This window comes from Gavia stellata, chromosome Z, assembly GCF_030936135.1.
Source record: "Gavia stellata isolate bGavSte3 chromosome Z, bGavSte3.hap2, whole genome shotgun sequence".
Lineage (NCBI taxonomy): Eukaryota > Metazoa > Chordata > Aves > Gaviiformes > Gaviidae > Gavia > Gavia stellata.
Window position 1 is genome coordinate 23,973,939 of NC_082637.1, and position 13,814 is coordinate 23,987,752.

Consider the following 13,814-nt stretch of genomic DNA (forward strand, 5'->3'; position numbering starts at 1 on the left):
GCCCTTAGAGCTCACCTCCTGGTTTAGTTTCACCTGAAAAGAAATCAATTTAATTGCTCTAAGACTACTCTACCAGGGGACACAAAGCACATTAAGTGGAGGCAATATGTGATCTGATTCAAAAGTATGCACAGACACGTGTAAGGAAAGAAAATCCTATCAATGCCATTTTAACACATTGTTCTGAGCACAGCTTCCAAAGCACTGGGGTCCTAAGCTGCTGGTACTTGCAAGGGCACCTATGGGAAGGTGTCAGTCTGTACTTGCCTTTTCTCTTACAGTCTCTCAGTAGCTCTATCTATCTGCTGTAACTCATAATGAGAAAGAAGAGACTGCGTCAAAATGACCTTGGTACATCTGATTACCTGAGAACACTTGTTCTTACGTAATGTAATTCTACGTGAGCACTTATAATGTAAGTGGTTATTATAGCTTGCATATTATTCATTTGGGCATATTTTTAGAGTAAAATTTTCTATCTTATAGTCTTTAGTCATAGCAAAATGAGGTTAGTCAATTTATAAAATTGGGAGAATATTTTAAATTGTTTGTAGTCTTACTTTGAATATTGCTAGTACCTCTACAGGAGGTTGCAAAAACTTTGGCAGGGACGCATGAAACAGATGTGCCTATTGATGCTGTGGTGAAAATCCTTTTTGATTTGCACGCTTTGGTGGGTATAAAAGTGTGATTTGCACACAACATTGTTTTTGTTATCTAGTAACAGGTTTCCACGAACAGTCTGCCAGACTCCACTGGCACTGTGCATGCATATTCATGTCATTTGAGTGGAAGTTCTTGTTAAGAATATAGCAACACAGGCATGCACAAAGAAGTTAAGTAAAATGCATGTTTTAACAAATACATGCCTGTGCAGAAATTATTTAGGGACTGTATTCATCAAATAAGATAGGATTTCTTTGTAAAAAAGGAGCAAATACATTAGAAGTGATTTGAAGCTCCCTCAGCTCTTCTGTTTCATAATTCAAACCCCTGCTTCATGTTGCTGTACAGTTTTTGAGGAACTCTACAGCTCTCTTCTTTATCTGCAGATGGCTAGAATCAGACACAGAGGCATGGCTTATTTCCATTCTAGCTGGAGAGACAGACATCTGAAGGTATTTTTTGTGTCAGAATTTATTAAAGACAGTAGTCACAGTATGGATCATAGAGTCTGCAGTAACCTTTGTGCATGATCATACAGGGTTTCTAAATCTGATCCTTGGTTTCAGTACTGTACACAAGTTTATTTGGCAATGTACTTCAGGGAAAATAAACAGTTCTCATTCTTTATTAACCTCTGTTAAGTCCTAGAATTCAGTTTGCATGATAGTTGTACTATTGACATTGTCAGCTGAAGCTTAATCAATTTACAGATGGTGAAAAAGAGACTATTTCAGTAACGTAATTGAAATCTGTTCCACATAACTGGCTGTCAACTTTCAGTAGCTTTACTCACGCTCAGGGAAGCCGCAGGGATTACACCTGGTGTATAGTAAGCAGTTCCTGATGATATACATACCTTTAATACACCACCAACAATTTTTTCTGTGGCTTTCTACAGGAAGAGCAATGAGAGAATAGCCAGTTTCCTATACAGAAACTGCTGTTCTTGAATGTAGAATGATTACATTACAAAGCCTAATCTGTGATAAACTCCATGCAGGTTTGCTTAAGGTGAATTGCACAGACATACAAATCAAGGATAATATTTGTCCAAATTCTCTAAAAGGCAAGGACTACCAAGTCAAAACCAATGCAGGTACATGTTTGCATAATTCCCTGATTATCCCTGTGGACCCAAAAACAGCCTCTAGCATTTTGTGTTGGGTTTACTTTACGTATAGAAATAAATAAAAAGAAAGCACAGGTAGCAGTCTTGACTACGACCCTCCAGAGAGGATAATATACACTAAAATTCATATGTAAAAGGCAAAAAGTGAATGATACAGCATTAGTGACAAAATTTAATGCCATTTGCAAATTGAATTTTAGAAGTCGAACATAACATAAATTTAGGTTTCTATTTGACAATAATGTTTAAAAAGTCTTAGAAAAGAAATCAAGAAAAATACAGGGTTGAAATTGGGGTAAGTTTTTTAAATTAGCATTTTTCAAGTAAATTACATCCTGGCAGAAAGATATTTAAATAAGACTAACATTTTTCAGAATTTTGTTACTGAATTACTAGTTATTTTTTCAATAAACAAAGATACTGTTTTAAGTTAACGTAATCTAAAGTATAACATAAAGAATAAGGAGGTCCATATCATACTTTAAACAGATCTTCAGGATCTTTAAGCAGATGTGTAGCTCATGCACTTGCATAAAATTTTGTGGTATTATAATCTAAAACTCTTCAAGAGTAAATCCCTGGAATTTTTAACTTTTTTCCTAGAGTCAGTATAGCATATTTAGCTATACAACATGAAGATTTCATGTATAGTCTGCAAAATAAGATAAGTAATGTTAGGGAGATTCTAGTTTATACAGATCTAGAAACTTAGTATCTGTACATGACAAACTGATCCAAATTGCTATTAAAAATAAAAAATAAAAAGAAATGCAATGATATCATGATGTCTAACTATGAGTGATTCTCTAAAGGAAGAATTTCAGTGTCTCAGTAGTCCAGTCAAATTTCTAAATAAAGCAGTCATTAAACGAATGCAGGAGGACCATTTTACCTATGTAATTTGGAGACAAAAGGTCTCTGATGAACTATCTTAAAAAGGACACTAAAGAGAGAAAATATTTTTCTTCAGAAGGCATGGAAACAATTGTGCTATAAAAGTTCTGGGCAAAATATTAAGTCAGAAAAAAATACAAAGAAAAGGTCAATATCCACCAATGAAAAGGAAAAATACTGACATTGCAGCCAAGTTCTGTGTTAGAACACTTTTTTAAAATATATTTCTCAATTATCTCGAATAAGGTCTGAGAAGGTTAAAATGAAAATTAGTAGCGTGTGAACACGAATTATACACAATTATTTATTTTAGTTAAAAACAGAAGACTGAGGAACTTCAAGGAGGCTTAATTAAGCTGGACTAGAAGGCAGCATGGTGGTAGATCAAAAACGAGGAATGCACACAGTGGCACACTGGTGTGTAGTGGTGCACGCTGAAGGGTGCGCTTCCCACTCACCTTGACACTCCAAAAGCCATGATGTCAGTACAGAGGAGAAGAGTCTGGGCAGCTCAGCAAAGACCTGTCTTCCAAAATCAAAGAATGCATCACAAAGATTGAGTTACCTGAAAACAACAAAAATCCAGACCAGTACGACTGCATTCCCTCCTTGTCCTTCGTCTGACTGGGACAGATCTTCTGCCTTTGCAGCACAGCTCCCAGCCTCTTTCCTGTGCCACAACCTGCTCTCTATCACAGCTGCACAGGTGCTTCTCTGACCTCTTATCTTGACATATGCAAGAACTATGCTCCTGTAGTACTTCACTTACTTACTACATAGAGAAGTCAGGGGAAGAATGAAGAGGAAGGACCTTTTGGCAGAACCCCACACTCAGGCCATTCTTAGAGTCAGAGGATTTTTACTTCCACTTGAAATGATGGGTTTGCATCTGCCTATATATTTTTAATATATCATCAGTGTACAAACAGTAATTTAAAAATTATGTATCATACGGAGACATAATATTAAAGCAAGCAGGATTTATTTAGAAGAATGTTTTGAAAAAAAATCTCACATACTAGAAACAGGAATTCAAATGTATTTGTGCTGTTGAACTATGTGTGTACATATACGGATGTGTCTTGATTACTGAAAAATTCAGAAGAGTAGACTTAAGGAATCCAGAGATTAATTACTCAAAAGATTAATTACAGTATATGGAGCCTTTCACTTCTACATCACTGAACCAAATTCAGTGGAAGAAGGCACCGAACGAGAGGTGTTCATAGGTCTGCGTAACATAAGCAGATAACATTACTTTACTATAGTAGAGTGTGCCAACTCCAAACAAACAAATGTATTATTTTCCAGACATGGAAGACAGAGTTACTTTTTAAATCGTTCAAAATCAAGTCTACAGAGAGCTTCTTGTCCAACAGAGTGAGGAAACATAGCAGTGAAGTGTGAGATTTCCTGCTTCCATTTGTCCTGTAAATAACTGGGGAAGGAGGGTTAACTTTGCTTTTATAAAGATTTTTACCTCCTAGTCTGTTTTTCAGCAGGTTTTCGAAGACGCTCAGATACTGTAACAAGAAGGCATTTCCCACATGCTGCTCACAGGATGGACTACATAGACTTTGAGGATGATAGCCGTGGATGGCGGTTTGATATGGACATGGTGATAATCTACATTTATTCAGTCAACTGGGTAATAGGATTTATTGTGTTCTGTTTTCTTTGTTATTTCTTTTTCCCTTTTTAGTCTGTAGTAATCACAGTTAAGGAAAACAGCAGTCATGAGAACCACAATAATGTGAATAGAAAAAACTTGAAGAAGGCAAAATGGTTGTTTGATACTGCATTTTTATCATTCAGAATTGTAATAGACTGCGTCAAGCATGCTGTAAGGCTATTTGATACTTCTGCTATGTGTGAGTTTGGTTCCAAATATAATGTGAAATCCAGATCATACTTCATTCAGTGGATTTTTGCCTTGATTTTGGTGGGAACAGGATTTACCTCTAATGTATAAAATAATTACTCTGTAGAAATATAGAATACTGTTTGTTCTTAGGGGAGTTCTGTGTACTGCAACAGAATATGATCCGTAGAGTCATTTTGGGGTTCAACTCTATGTTGACACACTTTGCTCACTCATTGGTGCTTCAATTCCTCATACATAAAAGCAATAAAGATGCTTCCCATGTATCGTCAGATCTTTTGGGAACAGGAGATTATAAGCACTGCAGTGTTGCACCATGCATTATATAGACATTCATCAGAGCTATTTCAATGGTATAATACAAATCCTGGAAAATTTTGACAATTGAGAGAGCTGTCAGCATTCTACTGTGGAGATGTGCTGTTCTCAGTGCCTGAAATTTTGAGCCTGTTAACTGAAAGGAGAAATGATACTGCACAGTGAGCTGACAGTTCATCTTTTCAGCAAATGGCAATCAGAAAGAACCAACTAACAACCCCAAGTTCTGCACACTAAAGGCACCATTTTTGTGCAGATTCCCAGAGTAGCACTGTACCTTTTTGTACCCATCCAGATGAGTGTGTTTGCACCCAGCAAGACAGCTAATGGAGGGCAAGCAGCAGGCCTGCTGGCTATGACGCCGTGAGACACTAACCCTAGTAAATATTGGAGAAAGAAGCATTCTTCAGTGTAAGAAATCAGTATCATTATTAGATTGCTGTAACAATTTGAGGATACTCTGAAGTGTGGGCTCACCAGAACTATGTGTCTCCAGGGAGATCACGTAAGAGGACACAGTACTTACTTGCACCTTTCATGTGAAACAATTCTAAAGCACTTTATACTTATTCTATATAAAGATTGCTGAGTTACAGTACCAAACTGCAGCCTGTTCAGGAATCATTCCATATACTTGCTGCTTTACGCAATATTTTCAAATGAAAGTGAAAGCGCATCTATGAAATTATAGAAAGGATATTAGAAACTATTGCAGAAATCAAGTGCTGAAGAATGGTACAAGGTAGTTCAGGGGCTGACTTTTCAGGAAGGTACAAGGAAGTTTTAATTTCTAAGGGCATGACCCTGCAAAGTGCACTGTGGTTTCATCTAGAAAAGCACGTGAGTATATGTATGTAGTCCCTCTGGTATCAGAATTTGTGTGGGAGACCTGTGGTTTTTCAGTAGGTGGTGTACTCCCCTGTTCTAGCAGAGAACAAGGAGAAATGTGTTGTGGAAGGTGCCATCTGCCAAATGTGATGGAGTGGAATGAATTCAGGAGTTTTATTAAGCATGTGCTTATGCTTCTTTACTGGAGCAGGGCCAGCATGGTCAATCTCTTACAGGCTATAAAGTGATCAGGGCCAGAAACTTTCACTTAATCTGAAAAACAGCAGTAAATCAGCTACTAATATTTAGTTTTCTTACAGGCTGCATAAAATAATCTCTTTGATAATATATGTGTAGAATTAAAAATTACAAGTCTAACTACACTGATTGGACTAAATAACTTTTGACATATTTTTTAATATATGTAAACTTAGGAGACGTAGTAATTGAAATTCACCATCGCCATGTAGTCATGGTTATGTGACAGAAATGCATTTTCTGTAATTACAGTATATCTAGTTACTTTGTCTCTACCTAAAGTTGATTGGCTCTATTACTGGTGGCATTAGGCATAATGTTTTAAAAGCTTTAAGGTTGTAGTAAACCTCTTGGTGAATTTCCCTCTTTATATTGATACAAATAAGTATTTTAAAAGCTAGGGATTTTAGGTCATAGGCTCATGTTTTGCTACATGCAGATGTGTAGGTCTGTATGCTCAAATATTATCAATAATTTTAAACATTTTTCTCATCTATGCCAGGACTGGGATTCTAACTGCAATTTTTGTTTGTGTCTCTAATCTTACGAATTTAGTGCTCCTATCTCTGCAAAGAAAGGGGCTGATTCACCTGTTAAGCCAAAATTGCTTCTACCTTTTGATCTCAGAAAATACTAAAATAAAAAGATGTCATGAAAAATTACTTTAACTTAGCTGACATAGTCTGAAATTCCAGTAACCTTTTAATTTAAAATTATTTAACCAGGATATCTGATAAAGCAATGATGTCCTTAAATAAATATTCCAAAATACATTGAGACATAAGAAACATAACATACATCCTAACTAATTGTATACGAAATAGTTACTTACATAATTTTTAATCGCATGTTACCATGGTTTTATTCTGAAAAAGACAACAAAGGAGAGTAAATAATCCAATGTAATATTGGCCCCTTTTGTACATTTACAGCAAGAATTGATGACTGAGGGTGGCTGCATTTTCCTAAATTTATTAGGAATGACAATTTTGTATGGCATTTCTGACTATGTAATTCTACCTGTCTTCGAGCCTAAACAATAAACTGTTTCTTGGGCTATATTGTTTTACTTTATATTGATTGTTATTAATTCCAGGGAACAATTAGTTTTAAAAGATTACAAATGTACATAATGAAGGCTGTTGCAACTCTGAGAGACATCCTCCATAGGAAAACACCTAAAAGGCATAGAGTAGAGGTACTTTTTTTTGTCCTTTATTGCTTTTTTGAGGTACATACCTGTGTAAAAATACAATAACAATTCAAAGGCTTAAATTTTTTCCTTGAAGTCTGCCTGTAAAATGCTTTTGATATCTGTGGGAACAAGAGCAGGTCCTTGAAAGCAATTTTCTGGTTAAATTGATCCTGCTCTGCAAGCTTGTCTTTCTTATCTACAATGGTATTAAAATGTTTGCAATAAAATTTGAGTTGTTTGTAATATTTTGCAGTCATTTCACTAGACTTTGCTTGGTGGAATTAAATTTTAATATTTTTTTCAATCAATGTCTTGTTTGTTATCCGGTCTATTCTGTTTCTGCGTGGGGTGCAGCTAGGGCTTATTGAATTATTTACTACTGTGATTAACTTTTTTCGTACTAGCAGCCTTTTATTTGCTTCAGTACTTCCCAGGAAACTTTTGTTAGCTTTTGTCAGAAATCATCTTGGGGCAAGGTGTGGATCTTAACACATTCTGATAATGAACAATACTCAGTGCTGGTGCTGTTAGTCCAGACCGATTAGCTGTTGAAGGCAGCAGAAATCCAGGACAAGACTGCTAGGCTTTGACAGGCAAAGGGATTTTGTGCACACTTAGTGTATAAGTTTCTTGCCTAGCAGTGGCTATGTTTGTAGCTCTCCTACCTGCCAAAGGTCCAGTCATCTTGCTCCCTTCACACAATTTAAAAAAAAAATTCCCAAGCAATAGCTGCACAGGGAGTAGCCACTGTGAATTAGAACAGATTCTTTCATAGCTGCATACCAGCCCACAGAAGCTGAGATCTAAGTTAAGCCTTTACAAGTATACTACATACGCACCTGAAATATTTACTGTATGTCAACAACAGCATTACCACAGCTACTGACATTGAGATGGAAAAGGATGATGAAGAAGGAGAGTTTAGGTTTATTTTGTCATTTTTAGAGGAAAGTAGTGCTGATAACATGAAATTCTGGGAGGAAGAGTAGCTATTGGAGGTGGTAGAGTCACCCTCCCTGGAGATATTCAAGGAGCGTGTGGATGTGGCATTGTGGGATGTAGCTTGATGGACATGGTGCTGTGTGGTGTTGGGTGGGTTGTGGCTTCTTGTTGTTGTGTGGTGGGTTTTTGTTTTTGTTTTTGTTTTTCTTTTTCTTTTTTTTTTTTTTTTCCCCCCCCCCAGGTTGGACTTGATGATCTTACAGGTCTTTTCCAACCGTAGTGATTCTGTGATTCTGTGATATTGTAGCTATCATGTGACATGTAACTGTCTTGATGGTGTGTAGTGTTGCTTTTGTGGATGTGTTTTCAGTATCTTTTGTCCTTGGCAATCCTTACCACTTCATAACTCTGGGTGCACAGTCCCTCTGGGGAATTCCAGGTCTGTACAAGGGGAGTTCCAGGTGGATGGAAAAAACGAAGGTAGGGCATCGAGAGCATTGTGCTGGTGTTCAGCCCCACACCCAGGCAGATGCTGAGAGAAAGGAGGCAAGATATGCTGTGGAGTGCTCTGGGCTAGATGTGGAGCAAGACAACAAGCTCTCCTTAGAGATATCCTTTATTTAGCAGAAAGTGCTAAGACAGACAGTAATAGCAGACAGTGAGGTGGATTTAAAACTGCCTGAACAGCCAAGCTCGGAGGGTTTTGATCAGTGGCATGAAGTCTACCTGGAGGCAAGTAACTAGTGCTGTACCCCAGGGGTCAAAACTGGGTCCTATCCTGTTCATCACCTTAATTAATGATCTGGATGATGAGGCAGAGCACGCCCTCAGCAAGTTGCAGAGGACAAAACTGGGGGGAGTGGCTGATACACTGGAGGGTTGTGCTGCTGTCCAGTGGGACCTCAACAGGCTAGAGAAATGGACTGAAAGGAACCTCATGCAGTTCAACAAGGAGAAGTGCAAAGTCTTGTGCCTGGGAACAGCCCTATGCCCCAATACATGTTGGGGGTTACCCACCTGGAAACCAGCTCTGCAGAAAAGAACCTGGTGTACTGGTGGACACCAAGTTGAATATAAGCCAGCAATGCACCCTTGCGACAAGAAGGCTAATGGTATCCTGGGGTGCATTAGGCAGAGTGTGGCCAGCAGGTCAAGGGAGGTCATCGTTCCCCTCCACTCAGCACTGGTGAGGCTACACCTGGAGTGCTATGTCCAGTTCTGGACTCCCCTGAACAACAGAGATACAAAGCTACTAGAGAGAGTTCAGCAAAGGGCCACTAAGACGATTAAAAGACTGGAGCATCTGTCATATGAGTGATTCTGTGAAGTCATCACACAAGACTTACCAGGTTAATGACTAGAAAAAGTGGATTCTTCAATAATGGACAAATAAACCAAAGTTCTGAGTAGAACATCATGGTTTCCCTTAACAACACAAGGCAGTACAATGCTGGAAGAACTTGTCCCACATTTCTGTCCACTTCTGTTCTTTTCTATACCTATCTATAATTCTCTGGCTGCAACAATTCATTAAAATTTTTTTTCCTCTCACATCTTGAGTCAATACAGCCAATCTCTCTTTGGGTACCAGTTCAAACTTTAAGGGGTTATCTTTCCTCCTACTTACTGAAATCTGTGGTTGTTGCAGTCCTCTAATGGTAAAGTTCAGAAGAGTAGCAAGGAAAGAATCACAAGAAACCTAGTTGTATTATTCCAGTATGAGTCATCTTACTGTCAGAAATAGATATCCAGATTTTATTATTTAAGCTTTTTATTATTATTTAAATTTTAAAGTCTAAAACCTGATTTTTTTACAGGTAAAGGTTTGAATTCAATTTCCAAAAGCACCTCCTAATTTTGGGTACCTCAGTTTGACATTCCCAAAATGAGGCCTTCCTTCTAAAGGGACCTGATGCAGAACTGAAGGTGTTCAGGGGACATGTGAGGTGTTCAAGAAATGTGTCAGGTGTTCAAGGAATGTGTGGACGTGGCATTGTGGGACATGGTTTAGTGGGCATGGTGGTGTTGGGTTGATGGTTGAACTTGATGATCTTACAGGTCTTTTCCAACTGTAGTGATTCTGTGATTCTGTGATCACCATTCTACAAACTAGGTTTTTTAGGATTTCTTAAGTTGGGAGTCAAAGCCTGATAAACCTTAAATACACGTATTTATGAGGGACTTTGGCAGTGAACCAGATCCCAGCAGAATCAGTGGGAGCCATTGTTATAAAGATCTAGTTTCTTGTATACATCTGCAACGGGATTTTTGTCTTACAAACTTTGTCCATTACTGTAATGGAATGTAAAATATATTCTAATGGAATTTCTGAAATGAGTTTTCAGAATTTCTTGTGGCCCAAGCAAGTTCAAATTTTGTATTTACTTACCTTTGATTACCCCATGACTGAAAGTAAACTAAACCTCCAGTGTCTTAGACATGTTAGGATTTCTTTGTTGCTGTGATGTAATCCTGGAAAATAGATACTGTCAAAATGAACTTAATAAAATTACTTAGTGAAAAATAAGTTAAGTTAAAAATAACTTAGTAATAATCTATTTCATTTTCCAGCAAACATTTTCTTCGGTTGAAATATTTCTACATATCCAATAAGGCAGTAAAATGTAATCCTATTTGAAAGTACTTTCCAGTGTTATGCCCACAGGTTTGTTTGACATTTCAGATATATCTGTTAGCACTTCCTTTAATATTGTAGCAGCAGTCAGTATCCTCTGTGTACTTAACAAAGTAGTTTTTGAGTTTGAAAAATATTCTAGACCTCAGTACTACAGCATATCCCAACCAGATACTCCCCTGGCACCCATCAGCAATGCTGCCTTCCCTCAGCTACATTTTTAATGTCCATTCTACTCTATAAATTTGGAAAGACTCCTTCAGCTTCATGCCCTCGACATCTCAGTACTCATTTACAAGTGAAATAAAACTGTTCCTATGATTTCTAGATTGATGTTATACAAGTGATATATATCACTATGATACTGTATTAGTGATGGCTTATTTAAATTTGCAGTTTGGTTTTAGGATGAGAAAACTGCAGTAATTATATTCTGATTTTTCACTAGATATCATTTTAACTTAATCTATTTCATTTTCCATCAAACATTTACAACATTCTGTTGAAATATTTCTACATTTCCGGTAAGGCATTAAAATGTAATCAGGCAATCACTTAAAATATACTCCACATGTAATCTTTTATCCTCAAACAAGACGATGAAGCAGAAAAAGTAAATGCCACCAATAAAAAGGTCATGGTAAGTAATTTGTTATTGATACAAGCATTAAAAATTAATTATTTAAAATCCTTTTTTCTCTGTCATAAAAGAAATGAGTATTAAAATGCTAATCATGTAATGTACTCCACTCTTTCTGAGATGGAGAATGAAATTCAGATTGAGCAGAAGGGAAATCTCATGTAGCCTCACTGTATTACCTGTATAAAGTAAAGGATGTTAGATAATTGACATAAAAATCTAGATGACTGTCCTGTTCAATGAAAAGTGAAAAATAATACTTTAAAGAATCCTATGTAATCCCAATCTCCCTAAAACAATCCCTGATTTGGGGGTCTTAACTTTTCATATAATTAGGCTGCTGCCCAAGAAATACTGTTTAGACTTACAATCAAAGTGTGAAAATAACTGAAATTCACAAAAACCTGTCCTTAATCCATGCAGGTTATAAATCCTTGGGGATGTACATGATTCTAGAATTCATTACCAGTCATAGCATGGCATGTGCCTGAAAGACAACACATTCCAATTAGAAACATATGAGGTAAGAATGTGTTTGCCTTGCAGATGGCTCTAGCCAGCTAATGTATGCATTTCAGCTGTCAGAAGTTAAACTAGTTCTAAAACAATTCAAATTAGACTTCAGGGGAGGAAGAATATGATAATTTTCTTTTATATCTTATAAAGCAGAGAATGTTTGCAAGAATTTAATGTTACAGGAGATTTTTAACCCTATCTGGTTCCATCTTAAAGAACTGGACCCCACTTTTTATCTTTTTAAAGATTTGTGAGTTAAATGAACATAGAAGCTGATAATTAGCTCTATGGTCACAGATTTTACCAATGCATATAGTGCAATTCTACATGAACAGCAATTGCATGACCTACAAAATTGTATGATAGCTTTGTATTATGCTCACCTAGGACTTAAGGCTCCCATACTCATTTTTATTTGTCATCTAGACTGTGACTTAAATTCTAAACTATGAAAAATGACATAGTGGCACTAAACTACCAAGCTGTACTGGTATTTTTCTTTAATTCTGCTTAAAACAGGAATATAGTGTAATGATAACAATAGCATAAATCGAGATATCCTTCTCTTTCCTTATCTATTATTCCTAAAGTGCCATATTTTCAGAGTGATTTACAGGTCAAATTCTCATTATTTTTAATCTCTAAGAACAAGTTCTTCAGAGCTTTCATTTTCCATGCAAAGTCAAATAGCAACAATGCTCAATGTGCAAAGCACTTAGAGCTTCTCAAGAGAAAGGCACTTTCAGAAGCACAAGATGATACCCAAATGCAAGTATTACAGTGTTAATCCAACAGGTTAACACATATTTTGGCAACGGTAACTAAATTATCATTATTATCATAATTTAAATCAAATGACAGCCAAATTATACATGCATGGCTTGTGTAGATACTAACAATTCTTTGTTGACTTCAAAAAAAAAAAAAAAAAGCTGTTTTAGCATGTACTGCTTTACAGGAAGTTTAACATTAAAACTTTTTCAGGATTTGTCTGTGACCCACTGGTAAGAAGGAGATTTCTGGAAGATTCCCACTAGCTTCCACGTACTGCTTAGCTAAGTACCCTCAGCAGGAAAAGGAGAAAATGTCTAAACCTTTAAACAGTACAGATAGCAAGTTGCTTCAGGCAACAAAATATAAATCACAATGTGATTTATTAAACATTTTTCTGGTTTTTTACTCACAAGAAAGATGAGTTTATTTCACGTCTAAGCTTTTTAACAAATAGAAGTAAAGCAATCCAGTAGTTATTGCACAAACCTAAAAGTCAAGAAAGCTTTCTATTGTCAGCATCATCAGTGATCAACAATGTGATCATAGCAGTCATACAACTTTTTTTGTACGAAAGGATGCTTGTAAAGACTGTTGAACTGTCTCTTTGAAAAACACTATAAGCATAAGTCAGCATTATATTAGAAAAGCAGCGCAATTGGGATATATGGTGAATACAAAAAAAAAATCTTTAAATGTATTGAGATTACTCACTTTTTAGACATTAATAATGTGTAGATTTCAAAAGCAGGGTAACAAATTATTTCAAATGTAATGAATGGAATTATATTTCTAAAAAATCTTCAAATGCAACAAAAACTGTGATTCATTTCTGTTTCTTCCTGAAAGGTAAAGCAGTGAGTCAAACCACTGAACAGTAACTGAGTCACAGTGCCCCTAAAATCAAGGACTTGAAGGAGAAAATGTCAAGTCCTAGAAAAGACAGTCTTCCAAACAGGTAAGGATGAAGTCCTGATTCAGCAATGAAAGTTGTCCACCAGGCCCTTGTTTTTAACCTACTGTTATGGACAAATACAGTCTCTCACTGGTCCTTTTTCTGTACTGCTGCAACAGCCATACTGCACCTGAAATTGCTGTGCTCTACTCCCCTTTTAGTGCAGGAATCCTCACATGGACTAG

General features: G+C 36.6%; 1 protein-coding gene across 1 annotated transcript in view; it reads left to right on the forward strand.

Moving 5' to 3' along the window:
* Nucleotides 1–4,509, forward strand: part of RNF180 (ring finger protein 180) — an 81,871-nt gene extending 77,362 nt beyond the window's left edge. The window contains exon 6 of the mRNA XM_059834219.1: nucleotides 4,192–4,509. Within this exon, the coding sequence (XP_059690202.1) occupies nucleotides 4,192–4,391 (200 nt within the window). The 3' untranslated portion in view covers nucleotides 4,392–4,509. The remainder of the gene's footprint in view (nucleotides 1–4,191) is intronic.
* Nucleotides 4,510–13,814: the final 9,305 nt, after the last annotated feature.